General features: G+C 34.8%; 2 protein-coding genes across 3 annotated transcripts; both read left to right on the plus strand.

The window, feature by feature from the left end:
* The first annotated feature begins 1,182 nt into the window (after positions 1 to 1,182).
* pdia2 (protein disulfide isomerase family A, member 2) lies at positions 1,183 to 13,559 on the plus strand. Its single transcript, XM_073866228.1, has 11 exons — positions 1,183 to 1,536; positions 4,179 to 4,381; positions 4,460 to 4,597; positions 5,188 to 5,325; positions 5,446 to 5,562; positions 9,618 to 9,743; positions 9,831 to 10,028; positions 11,515 to 11,635; positions 11,714 to 11,895; positions 13,145 to 13,264; positions 13,366 to 13,559. The coding sequence occupies exons 1-11, from the start codon at positions 1,296 to 1,298 to the stop codon at positions 13,420 to 13,422; spliced, it is 1,641 nt and encodes a 546-aa protein (XP_073722329.1). The 5' UTR covers positions 1,183 to 1,295; the 3' UTR covers positions 13,423 to 13,559.
* A 3,070-nt stretch (positions 13,560 to 16,629) lies between these two features.
* On the plus strand, positions 16,630 to 27,402 carry LOC129445505 (lipopolysaccharide-induced tumor necrosis factor-alpha factor homolog). Of its 2 annotated transcripts, XM_055206702.2 has the most exons (5): positions 16,630 to 16,865; positions 24,173 to 24,345; positions 25,327 to 25,419; positions 25,887 to 26,079; positions 26,406 to 27,402. In XM_055206702.2, the coding sequence occupies exons 2-5, from the start codon at positions 24,186 to 24,188 to the stop codon at positions 26,512 to 26,514; spliced, it is 555 nt and encodes a 184-aa protein (XP_055062677.2). In that variant the 5' UTR covers positions 16,630 to 16,865; positions 24,173 to 24,185; the 3' UTR covers positions 26,515 to 27,402. The 2 variants fall into 2 exon arrangements, with proteins under 2 accessions (XP_055062677.2, XP_073716106.1); XM_073860005.1 differs by lacking the exon at positions 16,630 to 16,865 and having other exon boundaries at positions 24,078 to 24,345.
* The last annotated feature ends 298 nt before the right edge of the window (positions 27,403 to 27,700 follow it).

Consider the following 27,700-nt stretch of genomic DNA (forward strand, 5'->3'; position numbering starts at 1 on the left):
TTGTGACATGGCCCCTTTAACATTTCACTTTAAATCTTTGTTAAGTCATTAGGTGGAAATAAGTGAAATCAGTCAAATTCACATTAACTGTGCATTGGTGTTATTCTTCATCTGTTTTTAGGTAACAAGTCTACACCCTAAATTCATACTTTAATGAAAACTAGATGACCTAACATCTATGAGTATGTGACAACCACCCTTACCTGCTTGATGACTTTAAATGACATAATTTAATTTCGTATAATGAAAGAGACTTTTCATATATATAATTGCTATAATGCACATTAATGTGCTGTGAAAAGCATAATTTATACTAACAACTTTATTTTCTGACATAAATATGCATTTTCTGTAAAGTTTAAAACAATTTGCATTGTGAAAATCACTATACAAATCGAATTGAATCGAATTGAAAGTTGTTTAAGACAGAAACAGAGAATAAAACAGAATGAACTGCTATTTTGTCACATTTCCTAAATCTCTTTGGTTATGTGCAATAAATTAGATGCATAAAAAAGCATTTATTTTAAATGTGCATTTTTGAATGTAGGCTACAGTTTACTTAAGTTTACATTTCAAAGTAAATTTGTCTCTACTGGAAGAGTATGGAGAAGCAATAGCACATGACGTTGTTTCAAACCCCAGGTTACAAACTAACAAACCAAATACACTGAATGCAATGTACTGTAAGTTGCTAGTGTGTATTAAATGCATGCTATCTTCTTTTCTGTACTTATTGATGTAATCCACATCTCAAACAGAAAAAGAGCCACATTTTCTTGATTCAGCTCAGTGTGAGTGCTTACGTGTACAGTTTACGCAGCACGTGGACAAAATGCCAGTTGGGGCACGTGTTTGACTCATTACTAATTCACAGACATTGCTCTCTTTAAAAGTTAACCCATTGAATGCATATCTCACTAGAATGCATGTTTAAGGATGAAATATCTATTAATCTTATTATTGATTGATCTTTATTTTGTTATTTTAAAATAATTTTTAATGATGCTGCATGATATATGATCATGTGATCAGATGCAAATTAATCTAGTTATTCTTGCCTTTCAATAAACTAAGAATGATAGAAAGTAGGTTAGGTTTTGGAGGTTTACTTTCTATTTGCATGTAATCTGATGCTGAAAATGAACAGTGCTTTAAGAGAAGATGTAGATGTGAGACCAGTAGATTTTCACCACGCACGCTCTTTCAATGATTCGTCACTGTCGGATCTCTCTTATCAGCACCACAAGATCGGACAGCAGCATGGACAGCTTCATTTCAGCACCATCACGACCATGAGACTTCTGTGTGTCCTGAGTTTAACCCTTTTGCTCTGCGTCCTGTGCGTGAGGGCAGAAGAAGAAAAGGTTGAGGAAAATGTTGAGGAGAAAGAACAGGACAGCTCTGAAAAGGAAACAGAACCAGAGAAACCAGAAAAGACAGAAGAAATAACAGAGGAGAAAGACGTCCTGGTCTTACATAGCGTCAATTTTGATAGAGCATTGAGTGAAAACAAATACCTGCTTGTGGAGTTTTGTAAGTACTTTATATACGCTTTGCGTAATGCAGTTAACTAAATAGCATTGCTTAGTTTTGATGTTTGATGATTAGAAATGAAAGAAAAAAGACTTTATGTTTTAGTGAGATAAAAAGCAGCATATTTACTCAAAAGTATATTGTAGGCTTCTTGGTTGCAAGATAAAAATATAAATAAACTAAATAAAAAGAAAGTTTTAAAGGTAATACTTTACAATAAGGTATTCTTTATTAACAATAGTTAATGCATTAGATAACAATGAGTACTGTATTTATTTATTTTTGTTAATGTTAGTGTTTGATTTAATCAATGGTGAAATTAACATATAGGCCACTAAAATAAATAAATACTATTGAAGTATTGTTTACTATTAGTTAACTAATGTAGTTAATAATGTTAACACATGGACCCTTTTTGTAAAGTGTTACCTTGACACATCATCCATTAAAAGCACAGATGTTATTTTCTCACGGTTGAGGTGGGGAAAGTTATGCAAATTTAACAGCAAAGTAGTGTGATGTCATTGTAGTACAACATTGCTTCATTTTAAGCATTTTAAAGTGCATAAAGTATAAACAAGTGTAATTATTGCATAAATATTTCACTTATGCAACCATGCAAGGGGCTAGTTGTCACAACAATATTTAATTGTTGTTTAAAAAAAAATTCTAAGAATATTTATAGATTTATTTATACAATATATTTATTTTTTGCACCCTAAAATCTAAAAGTAAAAAAGTAGTATACTGTAGTGTATTAGAAATATGATTGAAGTACATGAAGTATAAAACAAGTATGAAGAATGCTTCTACTTGTTGTGCTTTATTTAATATGTTTTTTGAAAAGTATACTTTTAGTGTATACACAAAATGTACTTAAACACAACTGTAATTTCCATTAGAATGGCGATACAATGCATACTGTGCTTAATTGCTCATGAATCTTGATTTTCAGTAGTGTATTTTAGTGCACTTGAAGTTTAAAAAAAGTTGTTCCATTTTAGTATACTATTTACACTTGAAGTGTAGTCAAATAGATGTTAAGTTGACAAAAAGTTGAAAATAGTTAGTACAAATTTTTTAAAGTATATTTTTAATAGAATTATTTTTACCTGGGTTTGTTCTAAAACCACAGATGAACCTTTTGGTTAAAATCTTTTCACAATTGACGCCTTCTGTATTCATGTGTGTGTTTTTTCCCCAGAAATATAATGATATAACAATTTGGGGTTTCCCAGATTTAATTCAGGACTTAGTTATGTTAAGACATTTAAGTAGTTTTTACAAACATACCTTACAAAAAATATTTCTCATGTGCATCTCGAGACAAAACAAAAACACTGATGTATGTTAAAGTACAAGTTTGGTATTTTACACTTAAAGCCCTGTTTTCAGATTGTTTATAATGAAATAGAACGGTTTTGACTGAAATTTCGACATATGCGGCTGCCCCAAGAATTTTCGGGGGGTTGTGTTTCACCTCCCACCTCTACAATGGGTCTATAGGTGCACTGGAGCAATCCTTCCTTAAACGCATTAAACTTTCGTTTACAAAGACGTGAAACTCACCGAGTGGTCAGGGGTGTTCACTGATATGCTCACACAAAAATGGCTGCAAAATACGCATTCCAACAGGTTTTATCGTAGTTTTTGGCAACTCCACTGACTTGTATTAGATGTGCTGTGAGGTACGGTATTACTTCCCGCTGGGAACTTTGTTTTTATTCTTGCAAATGGCAATGGCGGATTAGCGCCACCAACTGGGCTGGAGTGTCTATTATTCAAGCTCTCAACGGAAGAATATACGGGTGTGAGGCGTTTGAAAAAATAGGTCCACAAGTTAACAACGAATGGTAAAACACCTGTTGGAATGCGTCTTTTGCGGTGATTTTTGTGTGGGCGTGTCGGTGCTCACCCCTGACCACTCGGTGAGTTTCACGTCTTTGTGGATGAACGTTTGAGGCATTTTGGGAGGGATTGTTCCAGTGCACCTATACACCCGTTGTAGAGGTGGGAGGTGAAACACAAACACCCGAAAATTCTCGGAGCAGCCGCATATGTCAAAATTTCAGTCAAAACAGTTCTATTTCACCATAAACAATCTGAAAACAGGGCTTTAAGTGTAAAATACCCAACTTGTCATTTAAGATATGTCAGGGTAAGATGTTTTTAAATGAAAGTGTCTATAACACACGCTGTTTCTGCCTACAGTATCTGATGTTAATCTTGATTACCTATAAAGTAGTATTACATAATTCATATTTCTGAAGAGTCTTTGGTTTCATATAAAAGACAGATTAGCTTTACCGATTCTTTCCGATAATATATGAAAAAATGTGTAAGGAGGAGTTACGAAGTGATACGTATTATCCCTGAAACGTCAGCTGGACTTTCCAAAACTTGTATGAACCTTGGCGAAGTGCATTCGGCACAGAAATACATGGCCAACTCCTTTTTTGACACTTTGCATTTGTTTAGCATGAGGAAACTCTGTGTTAAAAAACTGTTGAACCCTGCCTTTAAGGTGGCTCAAACATGCATTTTAGTCTGGGACTGTCTGGGAAACCACCCCTTTAATTTTAGATGCAATATTTTTATGTCTTTTTTAAATCGACCGTTCTTACACCTGTCTTTTATAAAAGATGCCCCGTGGTGCGGTCACTGCCGTTCTCTGGAGCCCATCTATGCAGAAGTGGCTGAAATACTCAAGACAGAGTCTTCAGCTGTACGACTGGCCAAAGTGGATGCGACAGAAGAAAGGGAACTTGCCAATGAGTTCAACGTTAACAGTTTTCCAACACTTAAATTCCTCAAAGATGGCAATAGGCAAAACGCAACAGACTTTAATGGTAATATGATTTACTTGAATACACAATGTAATCTCTATACATGAGTATGTAAGGGGTGTGTTTGTATTAATTTGAATGGAAAGCGAACTGTTAAGGGTATCAGGAGCTGGCTGGAGCGCCATATCGGACCCAGTGCAACTGTCCTCAATGATATAAAGAGTGCAGAGGAGCTGCTGGACTCAAATGATGTGGTGGTGGTTGGATTCTTTCAGGTAAAATAATTCATGTTTGCATAAGGTAACTGACTTGTAAGATCCAGCAGTGTCTTATAACCACACCTATAACAGGATATACAAATTTAGTTCTGTAGCACATTTAGCATCATGTTAGCAATGTAAAGGTTTAGGGAACGCACATACTGATAAAACGTATGTACCTTGTCATGCCCTTGCTTTGGATAAGCAAATGCATAAATGTAAACATACGGATTAAAGTCCTGTCCATTCAACAAAAGCATCCTTAATTTTTTTTTATCTTTAAAGACTATACGGCACAGTGGCTCAGTGTGGGTTTATTCAATGTACTCCTGTTTCCTCCCACAGGCCAAAAACATGCAAGTTAGGTGAATTGGAGATACCAAAATTGCCCCTGCCCCAACGTGTGCATGCATTAACCAATTCTTGCCATAGATGCTAGAATAAAGAATAAATAAAGAAATGTATACAGAGAAATTCACACGTTGACTGCCACTTCATCAGGGCATCATTAAATCAGGTTAAGTTTGTAATGAATTCGTGCTGTATGTTTTCATTGAAGACTGTTTGTAAGTTTGTAAAGACCTTAATGTTTTTAATGTTAACAGGATTTGGAAGGGGAGGAAGCAAAAACATTTTATGATGTATCTTTAACGGTAGTGGACGTCAACTTTGGCATCACAAGCGATCCAGAGCTCTTCAAGAAGTATGACGTAAATGGCGATTCAGTTGTGATCTTCAAGAAGGTAATTTTGAAGGAATATATTATCTAACTACATCAAACTGCGGGTTATACATGAAAAAAGTAGTTTTGTATTATCTGTCCAATTGTTTAGCTCTGTTACATCGTTGTGTAAATGTTTCAGTTTGATGATAAGCGTGCAGACATGTCGCTTTCCAAGGATGACAAGCTAGTCAAAGATGACCTGATTTCCTTCATCCAATCCAACCGTGTGGAGCTTGTCATTACATTTAATGAAGAGGTAACACCTATTGATTCAGTTGTTAAGTTGCATCTCAACCATCTACACTGAAAATAGTGAAATGGCTGTGTAATTTACTTAAAGTGCATAATTACATTGGTCCATCTTTGTTACTTTGATCATGCTTAAAAGTGAAGATTAGTGTTAAAATGTTTTCTTTGAAAAATTAAGCTGTATACTACAATACTGCCCTACAAAGACAAAAGGCAGAAACTTCGTTTTTGGTCAAAAATTACTTATTGATATTTTTGAGACATTCAAGGCCTCCTTTATTATTTGCATTAGTATCTTGAGTCAATTTTATGTTTTTTTGAGAAAATAAAAATAAAGAAGAAATTAACTGACAACTGAAACTCACTATAAGTCTAAACTTTAAAGTCATTTTTCTCATTTTCACACACGTGTTAAGGTATTTTGCCTTTGTAGGGCAGAATAAATGTATTTAACTTAAATTGTGTTGACCTAACAAAAAATTTAAAAATTTATTTTTGAGTGAAGAATTAGAAATTTACAAAATATTTTTTTGGAATTTTTTTAAAATTAAAAACTAAAAAATTAAAAATAAAACCCACTAAATTGTGTTGACCTAACCAAACTAATTTATTTTAAATGAAAACGTTCTTAAGTTAAATAAAAAGGTAATAATATTTTTTTTTTGAGTGAAAAAGAAACTTAATAAATTATTTAAATTGCATGTAACAAAATATGTTTTGTAATTTATTCAAAATTAAAAACAAAAAAATTAAAAACTAAAAACCCACTAAATTTTAATGTGTTGACCCAAATGAACTTTTATAATATGAACTATTATTATAAGTGAAATTCTTTTTTCTTTAATTACATAAAAAGGTAACAATACATTTTTTGAGTGAAGAATACGAAACTTAATAAATTAATAAAATGCCTGCAACATTTTTTTGTAATTTATTTAAAATTAAAAACTTTACTTAAAAGTATTAGTAAATATTAGGTCAAATAAAATAATCTTTAAAATTTTTGTCAATGTCAAAGTATTATATTAAAAATGTAAGGGGCGGTTTCTCAGACAAGGCTTTTCCTAGTCCCAGACTAAAATGCATGTTTGAGCCGCCATAACTTATAAACTCCTTGTACTGAAGAGTTTGTTTAAAGTTGAATAAATTTTAAATATTAACAAGTTTTTATCTTTACAGAATAAAACTACACTGTAAAAAAAATCCGTAGTTTTTACGGTGAAATACTGGCAGCTGTGGTTACCAGAACATTTCTGTAAAAAATACAACTTAAAACCGTAAAAACAACACCACCACCGTTGTGTGCATTGCAGCGAACTTTTGTGAATTTTGCGGGTCTTGCCTGTATACAGAATTTCTTTGATTTATTAACTGTTTAGAAACTCTTCTTTATTAATGGTAAAATGCAGATGAGATTGCCAGAAAACCGCCTTAAAAATATATGAACATGTAAACAACTTTTTGTATTTCATTAATTAATATAATTTTATTCATATTTTAATATATGTAGAAAACCACTATAAACCAGGTGATGGAAAAGACAGCTGCACAAAGAAACAAAGTTTGTTGTGAAATTATTACAAATTGTTTTCTAATTATTTGCCAACAACTTGAAATGAGACAGTGGACATACACAAAGACTGCACCACACAAACAAACACAAAACAACATCAGGGCAAGTCCTCAACGGCTCAGTGTCTACACGAGTCCACCCCACAGAGCCAAAAAGCGACACCCGAATAATGATGAATGAACATCAATGATGAAATAGAAAGCAGTCAAGTACAACTGAACTACAGACAAAATGAGACAAGATCTCCCCATAGGAGAATTAAGCTTATAATAGGAGAATATTAACTTATTACACACCAGTTTGACTTATTTCTGTCATACATTTACATAATCTCTTATTGAGAATTAACAGAGGGTTAGATGATGATTTATCAAAAATGTTGTTTGAAGTCACCATTATGGTGATCAGTGGTTGTTTTAGTTGGGGTCTTGAGCCTCAACGGTTACTTAATTCCTTTTTCTTTTTGTCAATTGTGTTAGTGGGTGACACAGAGCACTTGTTGATAATGAAAGGGGTTGTAAAAACAAGTCTCCAACACTTCTTTACTGTTAAGTGGTTTGATTTATCCACATAAAAATTGTGAGCGACTGGTAGTTATAGTAAGAGAGAAATTTGTTTAATGTCTGGTGTTTGTGCGGTCTTCTGCAATTATAGCTGTTGGGCTAGAAAGAGCTTTGGGACTGGTTAAAAAGTTTTTTTAACACTTCATATTCATATCAAGATTCAACCTACAAAGCTCAATAGTGGTGACCATCAAAAAACTAATTCAGATTAAGTGCAATGCATGCCAGATAAGTTTGTACTATGGTAATACCCAGCATGCATTGCGGCATGCAGCTTTCATGTTTTGGGTCACCGTTGTTGTGATTTGTATGCTGATTCTTGATGTCTAGACTGATTTTGTTTAGTCACAGAATCGCCTGAGATTATTTTTTACTGGTTTTAAGTCTAATTGTCTAAATTCATTGCCACTCTGTAACATCGTCCCACAAGAAAATGGGGAAGAGGGAACAGAAAGAACTTAATGTTCACGTTTAGAGTTTATTTTAGAACACCTGCTTGGTAAACTATAAGATGACTAGACCATCATTAAAATTCTACCAACATCACTTGATTTCATTTATTTCAGCTTCTTAGACCATAGCTTGTGTGTATTGACACATTATTTTAACAGTCAGAGAAAGCTTAACCCAAACACCTACGAGCCAAGTGCCCCATTTAAGGAAACAATGATCACCATAATGGTGACATCAAACAAACCAAATAAAGTCAAACTGGTTTGTATTAAGTGTGGATGTTAATGGTGTTTGTGTTTAATTCTCATCTGGTGAGATCTTGAGCGATTGAATGTGTTTATATGTTATATTTATACAGTTAATGTTCATCTAAGATTTTGTCTGTAGTTTAGTTGTACTTGTGTTTTGACTGCTCTCTATTTCATCATTAATGTTCATTCATCATGTCATTATTTAAGTGTCACTTTCTAACTCTGTAAAACGGACTCATGTAGACACTGAGCCATTGAAAACTTACCCTGATGTTGTTTTGTATTTGTTTGTATGATACAATCTTTGTGTATGTCCACTGTCTCTTTTCAAGTTGTTGGCAGATAATTAGAAAACAATTTGTAATAATTTCACAACAAACTTTGTTTCTTTGTGCAGCTGCCTTCTCCATCACCCGGACTAAAATGAACAAAATTATATTAGTTAATGAAATACAAAAAGTTGTTTACATGTTCATAATTTTTAAGGTGGTTGTCTGGCAATCTCATCTGCATTTTACCATTAAAAAAATAAGAGATTCCAAACAGCCAATCAAAGAAATTCTGTATACAGGCAAGACCTGCAAAATCCACAAAAGCTCGCTGCAATGCACACAACGGTGGTGTTGTTGTTTTTACGGTTTTAAGTTGTATTTTTTACAGAATTGTTCTGGTAACCACAGCTGCCGGTATTTCACCGTAAAAACTACGGATTTTTTTTTACAGTGTATACAATAACAGCTTCATGCAAACCATTCTGGGAACCAGAAATCATCATCAACCTTTTTCTGTTTTTTGCTTCAGATTTTGTTTCAGAATGTTTTGCTTGATGCTGTTTTTCTAGTTTTATTCTGTAAAGACAAAGACTTGTGAATGTTTAATGTTCATTTAACTTTGAACAAAATGTTGCCAGTAATAACATAAATTTAAATCTACGGTAAGTTACCGGCAACCCAGCTGCAAATTTCTACGGAATTTTTTTACTACAGTGAAACCCTGTACGGTACACTGCCGCTAAAGGTTTGAATCCAAGCATTCATTTAATTTGAGAACTAATAAAAGTAACACATTTTCAGTTTCAGTTATTTAGTACATTTTAAGTAATCTTTTTTTTTTAAGATAGGCAAGTCCAAAGTATAACTTTTATTTCTAACTTTAAACAACAAAACAAAATAAAAAACGGCAGTTTCAATTGTAACATTTAACTTTCATATTTTCTTCCCAGAATGCTGAACAAATTTTCGGCTCTAAGGTCCACAAACACTACCTTCTATTCATCAATTCAACTGTGGAATCCCAGAAAGCACTGCTGGAGGACTTTAGAGCCATTGCCAGCGAGTTTAAGGACAATGTGAGTTTGTGCTATATGCACTTTTCAGTATAGACATTGCTATTACCTCACTAGGTAATTCGTAAAATTAAATGTTTGTGTTTTTAGGTGCTTTTCATCAAGATTGATATTTCATCAGACAAAGTTGATCATGTGCTGAAATACTTCAGTCTTTCTGAAAACGATGTTCCTGCCGTTCGTATGATCAACACAGACACAGTGATGAAATATGCAATGGATGAACCAGCCATCAACAAAGACACATTAAGAGCATTTTGCCAAGGAGTGCTGGATGGAAAAATACCGGTGTGTAATGGTTTAACCTTTAATCTTCATTCACAGAACATGTGCACAATTTTTTCTTGACTAGTGATGAGTTGCTGTAACTGTGAAATTACTTGTAAATTAAATTTGATTATACTTTAAAACAATAATTACAATAATATTTGACCCAGTCTTAAAACCCAGCTAAAGTCATTTCTTTTGTGATTTACTACATAAAATCATCATAAAGAACACGTAAAGTGAAAATACAACCTTAAAGGTGCAGTGTGTAATTTTTAGAAGGATCACTTGACATAAAAGAAAAATATTATACCAAACTATATGATCAGGGGTGTATAAAGACCTTTCATAATGCACCATTATATTTTTATTACTTTAGAATCAGATGTTTTTATCTACATACACCGAGGGTCCCCTTACATGAAAGTCGCCATTTTGTGCCTCCATGTTTCTACAGAAGCCCTTAACGCAAACTTTTTTTACTAAGTTGTCTCCGACAATGACATGTTTGTTCGGTAGTGGCTAACGTAGCTCCTCTATGCGTTTCAAAAGCGAGGGTTGAGCATTGGACTGAGCCGTTGGTTGCAATGTGCAACCTCACCACTAGATGCCGCTAAAATGTACACACTGTACACACTTAAGTTATATTAATAGGATCAAAATTGAAATCAGAGACTGAAATCAAACTTTGATGCTCCTAATTTTATATTTACATTATGAGACTTCAGTCTGAATTTCACAGACAGGGTCACAAACAGCTTAAGGTATAAATGAAAATTAATAAAAATGTTATCCCTCATGTTTACTGCAAAGAATACAATGCATTTAGAAGTGTGACGTTCCAACCTATAGTAGGAATACATAAAGCATCCACTGCTGATGTTTGACAGTAAGGAAGCAAAATGTTTTGCAAATGCTTGTCAAGAAGGAAGCCTGCAAATAAACATTGTTATGCAATGCTAACATTTATATTAAACACCTGCAGACATTTGCTAAACCGGTTTTTGTAATGGAATGAAATATGTTTGGCCCATTAATGCATTTTATTTGCTTAAAAGTGAACATTTATCTTTTATGGTATTTTATTTTTTATTTTTACATTGTTCAAATAATGTCTTAGTGTCACCCTGTTTCCAACAAGTCCAACTTAAAGGCGGGGTGCATTATCTCTGAAAGCCAATGTTGACATTTGAAATCACCTAAACAAACACGCCCCTACCCCAATAGAATCTGGACCTTTTTTATAGACCCGCCCCACATATACCAAACCCAGGCAACGATGTCGGTTAGTAGACACGCCCCTTACTGCTGATTGGCTACAAGTGTGTTTTGGGTACTTAGCCCGACCCCGAAAGTGTTTTTCATAAAATCATAAATCATGCACCCCGCCTTTAATAAGCCATATTGGGCGTCATACAAAATTGGAAATTCATAGTGTTCATGTTGAATTAAATGCAACAGTATTCTAATATTAAGAAAGCTTTTCTAATATTACATTTTAATCCAGCCCCATTTGAAGAGTCAAGAAATTCCAGAAGACTGGGACAAGAATCCAGTTAAAGTCCTTGTAGGAAAAAACTTTGCCGAAGTGGCTTTTGATGAAACTAAGAACGTCTTTGTGGAATTTTGTAAGTTAAGCAATCATTCATATTCAGATAAATGGATATAATGTTGACACTAACATAATCTTTGTTTGCATTTCACAGACGCACCATGGTGTGGCCACTGTAAGGAGCTTGCACCCATCTGGGATAAGTTGGGTGAAAAGTACAAAGACCATGAGAACATAATAATTGCTAAAATGGATGCCATAGAAAATGAGGTAGAGGATATTTCAGTAAAGGGATTTCCCACTATTAAATACTTTCCTGCTGTGGCTGAAAAGAAGGTGAGTAAAACATACTCTGCATACTTGAAAAATGCACAAATGTCCCCTTTAAAGGGCACCTATTATGCAAAATCCACTTTTACAAGGTGTTTTGGACATAATGTGTGTTGGCAGTGTGTAAACACAGCCCAGTCTCACGAAATTTCGTTATAAAGTCACATATTTTTTTGATTCTTTTTTCGTGATATTGTCGCAAATTTCCGTGTTTTTTCGTGATCGTTTAACGAATTCCTGTTTTCATGTGATTATCACATATTGGTTACTCAACTGTTTTGTCCTATTTTCTTACCATTGTCGCTTCGGTTTATGGTTAGATTTAAATAAAATGACATCCCTAACCAAACCCAACACTAACCCTAACGCCAGGTGACATATAAAAAATAAATTTAGAAAAAATAGTATAAACCAATATATAAAGTGACATTCTAATGCAAGCACCAGATTTAACCCTAAACCGAAGCGACAATAGTTTAAAAATAGGAAAAAGCAGTTGAGTACCAGTGCGTGGTGGTCACACGAAAACAGGAATTCGTTGTACGATCGCGAAAGAATGCGGAAATTCGTGACAATATCACGAAAAAATAATCAACAAAAATACATGACTATATCACAAAACCTCGTGAGACCATGGGTAGGTAAACACAACCAGCATACGAAGAAAAAAATCCACCCGCTCCTTGACTTTTAATCCTCATTATACCAAAGCAGTGTCATTAGACATGCCGTTTTGATTCCCTTATCAATGTGAGGTCACATTGATAAAGCCCCGCCCACTTACAGTCCTGCATTACCATAGTTTCCACCCTCAGCAAATTATACCCTGTCCACTTAATATTATTGTCTCAGACTGTATCAATCAGATCTATTTTAACTAAAAGCGCTCACTGTACTTTTGTAAGGTAGTGAGGAGCTGTAGCTCATTTGCATTTAAAGATACAGACATTAAAACAGGGCACCCAAATAGGGTCATTTTGGACATGCTATAATAAATGATCTATGGGGTATTTGGAGCTAAAAGTTCACAAACACATTCTGTGCACACCTGAGACTTATATTATAGCTTGTAAAAAGACCATAATAGGTGCCCTTTAAATTTAGCTGATGTCTTTTAGACCCTAGTGGCACAGAAGGGACTTTATCTTTAAATAAATTATATTTTATTGTAATAAAAATCTTTCATACTGTAAACTGTAAAATAAAACATGATTTTTAAGGTACTAACACTGCTTTTAATATTCTGTAAAATCAGATTGTTGACTATAACGGACAGAGAGACTTGGAGACTTTTTCAAAATTCCTGGATAATGGAGGTGTGTTACCAGAAGAAGAGGATGAAGAAGATGATGATGAAGATGATGAAGAAGATGATGTAAGTGACAAGATTATTTAGGCTGTTTGTGTAACTTTGTTTTTAAACACAAAGTGTAAAGTATGTATTTGTGTATTTCAAACCCTCTTCCTGCTTATCAGGTGACAGATGAATCAGCTGAAAAATCTACCAATGATGCCAGCAAGGATGAGCTGTAAAACCAGACAGAGATCAACTGATATATGCTATAATGGTTCAGTGTGAGATGTGTGCAACATGAGCCAACAAGTGTTTTATCACAATGTCATTTCCTCTGGACTCGACTGAATTTAATAAAATATAATTTAATAACTTTGACGGTTGTTTGTGGTTCATAATTTGTGGTGTGTACAATTACTTATATTTTCCTAGTTTGTGTAGGAAAAACTGATGGATACGTTTCAAGAAATCTGTCAAGAGCACATCCAGGGGCCTCATTTATAAAATGCTGCGTAGAAACCATCCTACATTTGATCTTACAATAATTGTATCAAAAATGCATACGCACAGAAAATGCGTGTACCCCTTTCTTTCAGATGTGAAATCGATCAATCGCAAATGATCTTGAACTTGTGCGCAGCTGAGCAGTTTCAGACCTCCGCCTTTAAACGATGCCTAATTAATGTCATATATATATATATATATATATATGTTTATTACACGGCTCTCTGGAATGCTTGATTCTGATTGGTCAGTTGAGACATTTGCAGGTTCGTTCTTTTCAAATAATAACCGCTCCAAAATAATAACGCATAGCCGGACTACTTGCACGAGTAAAATCGCTCCGCGCCAATAAAGATCAATAAAGATTACTGTCTGTTTGGCGCCATCTTGTGACAAACACTCGACAACCACGACAAGACACAGACAGCTTACTGAGACTGAACTTGACAAAATAGAGCATGACAGCTACGAAGCCAACACACAAAAAAATACAGAATGGGGATTAAAACTTCTCAAAGACTGGCTAAAAGAGAAAAAATGGAGACAGACAAGTATGAAGCAGAGGATCTTAATAAGGTATTACGATCATTTTATGCATCGGTGCAAAGTTTCGCAGAAGGATAAAAATGTTAATTTAAAACAAATATGCCAATAAAACGTTTCAAATTCATACTCATGTCCAGTTTTTTTTTCTTATGTGGCAAGTAGCCGTGTAATAAGCGGGATAATGTAGAGGCAGCCGGTAGTTATTGGGAAATCTGATCACACTGTCGGGGCTTATTTCCCAATAACTACCGGCTGCCTCTACATTATCCCTTACATATATATATATATATATATATATATATATATATATATATATATATATATATATATATATATATATATATATATATATATATATATATATATATAAAAGAGCGCTTGTCAATGTTTCAATTTCGAGCAGCAAGAATGGCTTATATTGCCCAAAACCTGCAGCAATCGGACAACCAAAAGTGCGTACGTCTGCCCAGACCCTGATGTGGCGCTAAGCACTTTTCCATGTCAAAGAAAGTTTTTATATGGACTTTGCTGTGGATTTGCGTACGCACACTTTACGATTAAATCTGTGCGTACGCACACTTTACGATTAAATCTGTGCGTACGCACACTTTATAAATGAGGCCCCAGGTCTTAAAGAGGCCAAAGCGCTATACACTGTAAAAAAAATTCCGTAGAAATTTGCAGCTGAGTTGCCGGTAACTTACTGTAGATTTAAATTTATGTGATTACTGGCAACATTTTGTTCAAAGTTAAATGAACATTAAACATTTACAAGGCTTTGTCTTTACAGAATAAAACTAGAAAAACAGCATCAAGCAAAACATTCTGGGAAACAAAATCTGAAGCAAAAAACAGAAAAAGTTTGATTGGTTCCCAGAATGCTTTGCATGAGGCTGTTATTGTATCATTTTATTCTGTATTAAAATTAAACCAGCTGCAATAATATTGTAATTTCTATGGATTTTTTTACAGTGTATAATTGGGTCCCCAGTGCTTCTATCAACCTAGAAAATGTGAAAAAGATCAACACAGTAACTTAGTTTGGGTAAACCATTCTCTGCAAGCATGTGAAAAATTAGGTCATTCAGATTTCACCTGTTTTGTGACGTAGGTAGCAAGGCCAATTATAATAATACCGCCCCCTTAATCAAAACATGACACTTCCATGTAGTGCAGAGAGAGAAAAAGAGAGAGAGAGAAAAATAATTGACAGCACAATTGAGTTTCAATTGCAACAAATCACCATCAGTGCTTGCATTTCATCAGCTCATTTACATTTTAAAGGATACACCCAAAAATGGCACAGTTTTGCTCAGACCTACAAAGTGGTAATTTTAACATGTTATAATAAATTGTCTGTAAAGTATTTTCAAATAAAACTTCACATATGCACTCTGGGGAAACCAAATACTTATTTTACATCTTAAAAAAAATCTCATAATATGACCCCTTTAACATGATGAAATTGGATTGTTTGTCATAAAGAAAATATGCCTATTAATTGGATTTTTTGGCATAAAGAAAATATGCCTATTAAAATTAGATTTTTAAAAATAAATTCCTACCTAATTCACATTACATAATGCTCATAATAAAACAATTGACAGATCTAAAGAGGCCAAAGAATATGTTTTATAAAATATATTAAAGGGCACGTTTCATGGCCATTTTTACAAGATGTATACAGTAAGTCTTAGGTGTGCCCAGAATGTGTCTGTAACGTTTCAACATAAAATACCCCACAGATAATTTATTACAGCATGTCCAAAATCCAAGAGTATTAATCCGATTCCTGTAAATACAGTCTGAGACTATACTCTTTCACTAGTGAGATATGACTGTCATTCAGTGGCCATGGGCGGGGCTTTATCAGTGTTACCTCACATTGATAAGAGGATCAAAACGGCATGTCTAATCAGACTTGGTTTATTTAGGATAACAAAGAGGACAGGGTGGATTTTTCCATTGTAGGGTGGTTGTATTCACACACTGTCAACACATATTTAGGTCCAAACACCTTGTAAAAGTGGATTTTGCACAAAAGGTGCCCTTTAGTTGAAGATTGAGCGTTACATTAAATAATATGACATGTTTAAAATGCCCTGTAATCTAATATCCATGAAACCACACTACATACACTGTCACAGAACAGAATAATTGTGAGTACAGAATAATTAAAGTATTGTGCATCATCCCATTTCTACATTTTTTACTCTTTCACCATGTTTAAAATACATAATTTTGATAGAATTTTAGTTCATTATAATTCAAACGTTTTATCTACAGCAAAATCTACGTCATGGTCACACCCACTGGTGAACTCTCTTCTATCGGTGTAAAACATTTGAAAAGCTGATCATTGAAAAACAAAAGAGCAACATTGACATGGATTTAATATAAGATCACAGCATTTAGTCAAACTAAATATGTATAGCAGGATAAATATTGTCAAACATTTATTTTATTGCATACGCAGGCTGTCAGATTCACTAGCCTACATGTAGTTAAAAGGCACATACCTCTTGATTACTGGAATGCACACAGAGAAAAAAAAACAGGTAAACAGGTAGAGTGAGTAAGACAGTGATGTCACATACCGTACTGTATAAGGAAAAGAAGTCTCAACACTAAGGTAAGAATAAATCAGCTTTTGTTTATAGTTATATTGTTTGTATACACAGACTTTAAGGAGATGGTTAAAGGTGAAGTAAAAAGATCATGAAGTTTGTGGTAGTAATTCAATGTAACTTAAAATGTAAATCATGTAAAGCACTGGTCACCATTTTCAGCTCCTTACATCTACTCTAAAAAATGCTGAGTTGTTTCAATCAAAATGGGTCAAATAAGAAACGCATGATGCTTGTTTAAATGAATCTAGAATTTTAAAAGATAATTAAACCAATTACTAAGTAGCTTTCAAGCAAAAGTAATTACAACGTCACATTGAAAATAAGCTATATTTGTACATAGTGTACACTCTAAAAAAAAATCCGTAAAAAAACGGACAAAGTACTGTGTAAATATGAAGGAATTTTCCGTATTTATGTTTTACGGGCATTTATCTGTTTTTTTTAATAACATGTTGCATTATGGGCACAACAACTCCCGCTGCAATCCTTCACTTTTGCCTCTCTATCACCATCTCTGTTTGAAACCTAAAATTACAACTTGCAGAGTTATTTTCTAACACGGATGATGTTTAACTTCTAAACAAATGCTGACAGAACAAGACACAAGCGTTAAACTATTCCAACATCGACAAATGTGATTTAGTAGACAAATCTTCTTTCTGACGTGACGTGTAAGTCAAATGGATATTTACCACAACACTTATCACATTAAATCTACAGTTTGTGTTTGTTTTAGATTAATTTGAAGTCACCACTATGGAGATTAGTGTTCCCTTTAGTTAGGCTTTTGTCCCTTGACCTTCCAGAACTGACTCTTCTCTATTAGCATTGCAACAGTGTTTTTGCTTGTAGCAATTACAACTTGTTTGTTGTTTGAGGAAGGAGAATTGTCTATGTTGTCATATAAGCTTGGTTGTTTTTATGTTTTGCTGCCTAACATTTCAATATAAAATGATAAAATAAGAATAAAGAACAGAAATGTATAAGAGTGACACTCTATGCTGATCTAAAAACATACTGTATTTAATAAGATTGCTGCAAATGTGTCAACTGTGGTTTTTGCTTCAGAGACATCAATACTTTGGATACAAATCTCAACAATGGTGAGAGTAAATGTTAAGAAAGAGTTTTCTGCAATCCTGGTACCCAGCATGCATTTCGGCATGAAGCTTTGTTGTTGATTGTCACCATTGTTGCGTTTCATAGGCAGATTGAAGTGTCCCTAAAGGTTACGGAAAATGTTCTGTAAATTTACGGACACTGTTCTATAAATCTACAGAATGTTCAGTTTTTGAATAAACAGAAATTATGTAAACATAATGGAAAAGGTGCCGGTAATTTTCTGCCAGGACATTATCCGTTTTTTTATGGATTATTTTTTTAGAGTGTACTTATTCAGACCTAAACACAAGTAAACATTTTGGGGACATTTAATTTACATATCTGCTATATATTTGGAAAAATCCAATCTTCTTGTCAAATATTATTATAATAAGATCCCCTTTTATACGTCACATATAGGGAGAATCAATTTTTTCCCAATTACCCAATTATACACTGTAAAAAATACTTTGCTGCCTTAACATTTTTTGTTGAACCAACTCGGATTTACAAGTCATTTCAACTTACTATTATTTATCTTGACTAGAGATAAGTTGTTATAACTACAGGTGAGTTGTTATAACTTATAAAATTAAGTTGACCTTTCTCAACTATATTCTATAAGTTGTGACAACTCATCTCTGACATGACTTGTAAATCTGAGTTGATTTAACAAAAAATGTTTAGGCAGGAAAGCATTTTTTACAGTGTAGCAATTAAACATAGAAAATGTCAGATATTCATAATATGGCCCTTTTAAAGAAACTGGACGCTTTATATGTTGGCTTACCGTTATTGGGAATGTTGGGAACTTTCAAGGATTGTTTTTTAGAACTTTTTTCTGTCAGCTGGGTAACTAAATCTCTACTCAAATATCAGCTCTGTTGTGAGCAAACACTAAAATAACACGAGACAGACACAGAGGTAAAGAGAAAAACAGCAGGCAGGAGACAAAGTGATGTAAATATAATAAAGATGCATTCTCAATGGTCTGTCTGATTTCGCCTGAGAAGCAAATTTAGTTATTATACCAAACACAGACAGTGGAAATGTAATGTTTCACAACATCCTTGTGACGTAAATAAAAACATTGTGATGGAGACCACTGGAGACTCATATTAGCATTAAAAGACATAAGTAATGTATAATTACATTTCATTACATATGATTGGTAAATCTAATCTATAGCTTTTAAAGTCGCCATGAAAATAAAATAATAAACTGTCATTTGTTTTGGAATATTGGGGTATGTTTTACAATTGACTTATCTGTGACCTCCTCAAAACATCTCTCTTTACTTTCGGTGATATGGTGTGGCAGGTGGGCGGGGTTTGGGAGAAGATCGCTGTGATTAGCAATTAGCTACATGACCCAACTTCAAACAATCCAATCAGATCTTGATGGACAGATTCAAATCCAGCCCTACCTTGGCCTTGTCCCAAATGGCACACTCCGGACTTGTGGACCTCCACAGAGTCCACAATTTGATGACATCATGTAGTGCAGACCTTAGGGACCCTTGACGTGAGTCGAAAAGCGGAAAACCGGAGTAGTGTTTTGGGACAGACTCGAGCGTCATGCTGTCACGGCTAGTCCGTGACATGTTTTGTGTATTGCACTGATCCGTCTCACCTGGACTCTCATTGACTCATTACGCCAATACACCACACCTGTCTTATGTTAATTGTCTTTGTATTTATATGCCTTGTTTCTGTCACACCGGTTGCCGGATCATTGACTACGTTTACATGCTGTCAATTTTCGGGTTTTGGTCGAGTTAAGGTCGGGTTTCGGGTTTCTGAAACATTCGGAATAACCCGTTTACATGCGTGAGCAGAGAGAGTTACCCCTGTATACGTGGAATTGGCAATATCCCGATGTAAACTGTGATTGAAAGGTAAATGCGGTGATTTTGCGTGCGCTCACTAGTGCGCTTTGCGGTTTTACTGCCTTCATTTACTAAAATAAAAGTATTATTTAAATCCAGAACAAGCTGCACCGATGTAGAAGCAGGGTAGGCTAAGTTACATGACTTTCCTTTTTTTGATAAAAAGATTAACAAGCTATATACTAGCCTTCTTCAGCTAAATATATTTTTGAAAAAAAAATTAATTGAAGAACAATTTTCTAACAAGAAGGTTTTTAAGTGCAAATTTACAGAGCATCGGTAAATAGAGAACACAACCACGTCTTAAAGAAATTTAAATTAGACAGTATTTATGCACCTATAAATGTACAAAACGAATGCAATAGCTTACAGAAGGCAATGAATATTTATTTATGGCATTTTCAATAATATATTAGTAGATAAATTAACATATATAAAGTATGAAAACGAATAAATCATTATTTTGGCTAAATTAAGCTGGAAAGATCGTTTTTATAATTGTCATCCTTTTAGAACAAGCTTTTATGCTATCTATAATAACTTATATTATATCCTGAGTGTTACTTGGCCGAAAATATGTAGAAATACATGCAAGTAAAAAAGTACAGAACAAAAATGTTTACCTCACGCGGATAGAACGAAAAGGCGTTAATTAAGCGGACTGAGGACGTGCAGAAACAGTCGAGTCGGCAGATGATCATCAATGTTTAATGTTTTGCGCAGGTACTGTTGATGGTAAACTTTCATATCTAAATGTCAGGTAAGAGTCAAGTATTCAGTCAGTTAATAATAAAGCCACCGGCGTTATTGCAACATCCTAATCCACAGAGCGGACGCTGCATACAAAGAAAAAACCTAAGGTTTTTATTTTAAGTGGTTTTAATGCTGGTAAGCAATCAGTTATATTATGCCGCTTTGTATTTGGGTGGATCAGTTAAATTAAAGTAATTTTAATCTTAGAAACTGTATCTATGCAGACGACGCTATGCAGTTATTCTGTCATCTTTCACTTTTTTCACACATTCACTGTATTTAACGAAATATGAATAGCATAGTATTACATTTTGAATTCAAATTCACAAAAAAAAACAAGTTACTCTCATAACTATTGACAATCTATTTGAACTTCATTATACATGTATGATGTGAAAAACAAGAATGGCATAGCAATATATTAATTTAACGTGCAAAGCGCGGTTGTTGCAATTGGTTTCCTCCTCGCTCTAAAAGTGTATACAAGAAGTTCCTCTACTCAAAAGACCAAGATTCCTTGCGAATAGAACATGCGCAGAACACAAATCAATGTTCCTTTTGATGGGAATATCCCGATGCGCGTTTACATGACCAAAATTTCGGGCTAGAAAAGAGGTAACCCAGGGGTAATATTCGGGATTTTAAAAACAGGAATATTAGCATATTCGGGTTTTTGCCGGTGTTTACATGGACGTGCGCGACCGGGTTATTGCTAATATTCCGGATTTGAACGGGTTATTGGCTGCATGTAAACGCAGTCTCTGTCATTGTCACTGCTACCCCGTCTGTTCCCTGTCTTGGATGTTCCTGTGTTCACCGTATTCACCATCTTATCCCTCGTGTTTTATTATTAAATGTTATTTATTTTTGAACTTTGCGTTTGCGTCCTGTCTCTCCTTCCGTGTCGTGACACATGCCAGAATTAGGCCCATCAGTGAGGACTTCTGGGTTGGTAAAGTGCGCGAAGCCTGCTACAGTGCGGGCTTCGCCGAAGACCTCATCAAGGGTGCAAAGGGGGCGCTGATGAGCACACTTTAGAGCATAAAAATGACAGATGGTACACCCTACGGACTCGTAGACTAAGCGAGCACGCACAATTTGAGGCCAAGAGACTGAAAGTCTACATGAAATTTGCCATTTGGGACAGGGCCGTCATTTAATTTCAGAAGCAGGTTTCACTCGGATATGCGTAAGCACAAGGAAAATAAGGCAATCGCTACTTCCGTTTTATGCCGACTTTAAGTTGATTAAAAGCAAGCAAACTCTCATATCATTACTGAAAGATTGCCTTGAAAAGCTTGCTTGATCATTCCATACCTTCCTATTTTCTCTTTTATACCAGGTACCAGCATCAGTTATATTTCATCCCTACTGAAAAATCCAGCTAAGACCAGCATAAGCTGGTGAGCTGGTTTTAGCTGGTCTTCCGGCTTGGCTTTAGCTGGTATTGCTGATGTAGCAAGCTGGTCTAGCTGTGTTTTGGTCACTTTTTAAGCTGGTCTAGCAGGAGCTGGTCACCCTGGACGACCAGCTGACCCACCAGCTTGACCAGCTTTGCCAGGCTGGAAGGATCAGCTTAAACCAGCTACTACCACCTTAAACCAGCTAAAACCAGCTACCAGCTTTCAGTAAGGATAAATACAACGGTTACAGTTATTCCGAGAAGAAATGTTTAACTGGAAAGTTAACTTTTACTGTACACGTGTACTCTTTATTTGTTTTGCCTTTTCATTTCTTGGAATTAATGGGAAGCATTTCTGCAGTGCAATACGAAAGGTGTTTGACGTTTTGTTTTTGTAGGCCTACATTAAAATTCAATTGTTGATTTGCTTTGCACTGCAAAAAATGATTTTCAAGAAAACATTTTTAGTATTTTTGTCTTGTTTTTAGTAAAAATATCAAAAAATTCTTAAAATAAGATGCTTTTTCTTGATGCGCAAAACGACCCAAGAAAATAAGTCTAGTTTTTAGACCTAAACAATCAAATTTAAGTGATTTTGTGCATAAAACAAGCAAAAAAGTCTGCCAATGGGGTAAGCAACAAATCTAAAAAACACTAAATAAAAAAAAATGTCAAGAAAAATTTGCTTACCCCATTGGCAGATTTTTTTGCTTGTTTTATGCACAAAATCACTTAATTTTGATTTATTGGTCTAAAAACTAGATTTATTTTCTTGGCTTGTTTTGCTCATTAAGAAAAAGCATCTTAATTTAAGAAGTTTTAGATATTTTTACTGAAAACAAGACAAAATGTTTTCTTGAAAATCATTTTTTGCAGTGCACTTTGAAGTGTCAGCAATTTCTGATTGTCTAATTGTGACCTTCCTAGCAAAAAATCGATTGTGAAATGTAAACAACAGTGTTGTCAAGTCATGATAGTCATGACAGAGCAACACCCCTTTTATCTGGTCTGCAGGTGGCTGTCTCCACCTAGTGTCTTCTGTATGATAAGGCATGAATCTCTCATCAAACTGCTTGAACCATCAATATCGCTCCCTTTAAGAAAACATGTATTTAGGCTGAAACTGTTTATTTCCCCACTATCTTTATCATTAAACTCGCCTGATTTTGAAAACTGGTTTATGTCCTCAGGGCATCATGTTGACAACGTTTCAATCAACCAATTAGATTTCAGAAATAAGTTTAAGTTTGTTTCAAGTTTAAGCTTACAACCAGAATTAACTGCTTTTAGACCGTTGTTTTTCACTTATCATTTCCCTCTGATTTTAGGGTTTAGTTATGGTTAGGTTTGGGGTTTGGGTTGGGATTAGGTTTCATTTACAAAAATGCTGTCCTTGGGTCAACATTAGATGTTGCCCTGCCCTTACCAAAATTAATCATGGTTTTACTAGAGTTCAGAAATACATGGTTACTGTAGTTACTAGTTAGTTAAACCGATATTTTGCAGCTTATGTTGTCCATCATTTTTTCTGTGTTTCTCCTGCATCTATTAATGTAAAGCTGCTTTGAAACAATTAAACAATTGTGAAAAGTGCTATATAAATCAAATTGAATGGTTATTCACTTTACTACAAAAAAAAAAAAAACATGATTAAATTTTTGTAAGATTGAGGACATCTCTCACTTGGCAAAATCAGTCACTAAAGTCACTAAAAGACAACTTTCTTCCCAATGACTCCATTCTACAACGATTCACTGGTCTTATTTCGATTTTCGGGAGGATGGGTTAGTGTATGTGTCCATTTAGTGCAGCAGGTAGAAGACAAAGATGATGTAAATATAATAAATATGATTTATTGAATAATCATAGTTGCATTCTCAACAAGTTAGCATTTTAGCACTTCCGGTTCTCTCGTCCTGAAGTCAATCGGTTCTTTGGTTAAATGGCTTTGATAAGAACTTGGGTTAACACAGGCTGATATATTTTCACGTTTTACTCCACGACATAAAACACCAGTAAACCCCCACTCATGATTCTTAACATTTTTCACATTGAGTTTTTGTTGATGTGAAGCTTTCTTCCACATAAAATTCTTCATCCCGGCAGCTTTTGTATTATAATATTTTCTTTTACTTCAAAAGCTTATTGACTCAAATATTTTTTAGATCCAGTAAACAGATGGATATTCCTTCATATCCGGCTGCTATTGATACCACCCCCCCACCCCCCTCCTACAATGAGATCGATGGGCCTGGTCTTTATCCCCCCTCTCCACCACCCTTATACACAGAGGCCATATCACTACCTATCTACAAGGAGACGAGTTCTGCACCTGCAGGTAAAGGCTGCGTCCAAATACCCACACTTGTGGTCTTTGCACTTGATCACTTGTCTACTTACATGGCATAAAGATCGTGGATGCAGAAATATTCACCCGATGAGACATTAGTTACTTTAGCAAGTGTAAAAATGTCAATCCAGGTTGTGGCAGCAATTTGTGCCGAAACATATTTGTTTTTTATTTAGGCTACTTAAAATATACATTTTGAAGGTCATTAAAATGAACACATAAACACTCTGAAACGAAGATTTGCTGAACTAATTTTGCACTATTTTGTGCATGCAGCTTTAGTTATGTTTATTGTTTATTTAGTAGTCTCTAAATAAACCACACAATTAATGTTGTTTTGATTTGATAAAAGCAGTTGCAGCTATTATAGAAACTACATAAGAATGTTTGCACAAATGAAATGTTAAAAGTTTCTCGTAAGGTTTGGGCAAAAGATTAACGATTTATACATCCTAGAACATGATGCATGATGGGATACGCTTTTGGGACAGACTCGAGTGTCACGCCGGAAATAGATAGAGAAGGTGTCCGTCAGTGTGAACTCCTCCCTTCCGTCGTCTGATTGGTCTGATTGCTCTTTCGCAAGGACTTCTGGGTTGGTAAAGTACGCAAAGCCTGCTGCAGTGCGGGCTTCGCTGAAGACCGCATCATGGGTGCAAAGGAGGCACTGATGAGCACACTTCAAAGTGTAAAAATGACAGATGGGACACCCTACGGACTCGTAGACTAAGCGAGCACGCGCAATTTAAGGCCACGAGACCGAAAGTCCACATGAAGTGCGCCATTTGGGACAGGGCATATCTTTCTGTCGTGTGCACATGCTCTCTAGTGGCCACGACTGCAAGTGTGGGTATTTGAACGCAACCTGAGTTTCCTAAAACATTTCACCAATTACTATGTGATAGCAAAGCTAGGACAGGCAATACCATTTTATCTAATAACTTACATGTTTTTCAAAAATGTTTATAGACACATTTCAGCAGTTTCCAAGAACAGCTGAAGCAAACCAATTTCCAGTCCTCAATATGCCCAGAATTGAGATGGTCAACTATAGTGAGCGAGGTAAGAGCATAAAAGTGTACAGTTCTTTTAATGTGTAGTCTACTGTTTACGGTTTATGAAAGAAAGTAGTATCAACGCCCCTTTAAGTCGACCGCCTAGGCGGCCGGCCATATTTGTAATTTGAGTCCGGACAGCTATTTTAGTCATACATGACCAAGTCCTATTCACTTGAACAGGGAAATGAAAATATCTCTAAAATAGCTCACTAATGTCCCAATCAAACAACAATTAAACCTGACATCGACTGTACACTCTTACTACTACTACTAAGTACCTCACAATAGCCCCGCCACAGAATATCATTAGTCTTTAATGATTGATGATTGGCTCTTTTTACAGCAAGGTGCACTTTCCCCATTCAAGCATTAATACAGTATTAAAACAGTAAATTATAGTAAAATGTATTAATTATATAGTCTTTGGTAGTATACACATTGTCAAACACCCTTTGCTTTTTACTGTTAAAGTGTCCATACACCAGATGGTGAGGAATGAAGCTCCTCAGGTGATTGTGGTTCAGCCACAGCACTTTGCTGTTGCATTGGGTGACATACCCACAGCGACTGTTTGTCAATACTGTCAAAAAAACATCCTGACTGTTGTTAAATATAAACCTGGTTGGTCTGCATGGTGCATGTGCGTCCTAATATCTCTACTTGGGTAAGTGAAAAATCGGCACTGTCAAATAATTAAAACAGTCCATATACAGTAGCTGTCACTGGGGCAGTATCCTTGAAATAAAGTCCTGGTATGTACCATAAAGCTATAGATATGTATACATTTGGTTCCAATATGTACCTTTAAACTAATATGCACTCTTTGGTACCAGTGTGTAGCTTTGAAGTACTGATATGAACACTTAAGGTTTCCATTTTGTAGGGTACCATCCCAGTGACCGCTAGGGACCATTTTGACCATTTCTTCTGACAGTGTATGGTTGTATAGTTTCTCCATGTGTCTGTAATCTTTCTCATGATGTTTTACAGGCTCATTTGTGGATTTTGCCTCATCCCTTTCTGTGTCAGGGGCTTCCAAGATGCCCATCATTCCTGTCCTTATTGCCACAAGCACTTAGGAATATATACACGGAAATGAACAAATACGTCTATTATGTACCTGTTACAAGCCTCTAACCCAGACAATCTGTATTACAATCATTATATACACATTTTATGAAAAATATCTAGCTACCACCACTATAAAAGATCACAGTTTGTAGCCAAAAAGTTAAATGAACACTGCTGCTTATATGGCTCTATACAAAGTGTTAAAAAGTAACACTGAAGCAGGTTTAAAGCTGCAGTCTGTAACTTTTTCCTCTCTATCACCACCTCTGTTTGAAACCTAAAATTTCAACTTAATTGGAGAGTTATTTTCTAAACATGGATATTGAGTTTAACCTCTTAACTACTGCTTTCAGAACAAGAAGAAATGTGCTTAACTATTCCAGCACCCACACGCATGATTTAGTAGACAAACCTTCCTTCTTTCTGTCAATTTGACATTATCACAAAATGTATCTTCTAAGAAAATGCAAACATGAAAGGGAATATATTAAAGAGATATTCTTTTCATAAGATTCGCATAAGGCTTCTTTGCTCATATTTACTAATGAGGGGTAATTTTGACCAGTACTGTATGTGTATCACAATGGTTTGCAATAAATGAACAATATTAATGCTGATAAAATCTAATAGTCAAAACTTCAAATAGTCAAAGTTGCAGGGCAGTGCAGATAGCAGAGAGATTTTTCAAAGGGAAGGTGTCACTTTTTTTCCCATAGAAAATGTGAAACATGTCGGTTATATAGTTTTCCTTTTTTTTTAAATATAACATTAGTATTAGTGATATTAAATAGTTATTGTAATTTTAAGCTTTTATTGTAATCTTCTTTTATTGTTAAGCGTATCTCAGTGTTTTGATATATTGTAGTGTAGTGTTGTGTAATGATCAAATGACATGCAGATAAAATGAATAAATCTTTTTTTTGCCAGTAAGTGTTTTATTTAATTTTTTTAATTTTAAAATTACTTATTTACATTTTATGTAAATTTAATTCTGATAAATAAATTGTTTTCTACTCACGAACCACCTGCGATTCCCTTTTTTGACAACCCCCGTTTGTCAAACCCTGGGCTACAGGAACAACAGGAGTTACGAAACATGGCCGTTTGACGATAGACTGTAAGAAAAATTACGTAGTTTTTACGGAGAAATACTGGCAGCTGTGGTTACCAGACCAATCCTGTAAAAAAATACAACTTAAAACCGTAAAAACAAC

This window comes from Misgurnus anguillicaudatus, chromosome 3 (assembly GCF_027580225.2).
Source record: "Misgurnus anguillicaudatus chromosome 3, ASM2758022v2, whole genome shotgun sequence".
NCBI lineage: Eukaryota > Metazoa > Chordata > Actinopteri > Cypriniformes > Cobitidae > Misgurnus > Misgurnus anguillicaudatus.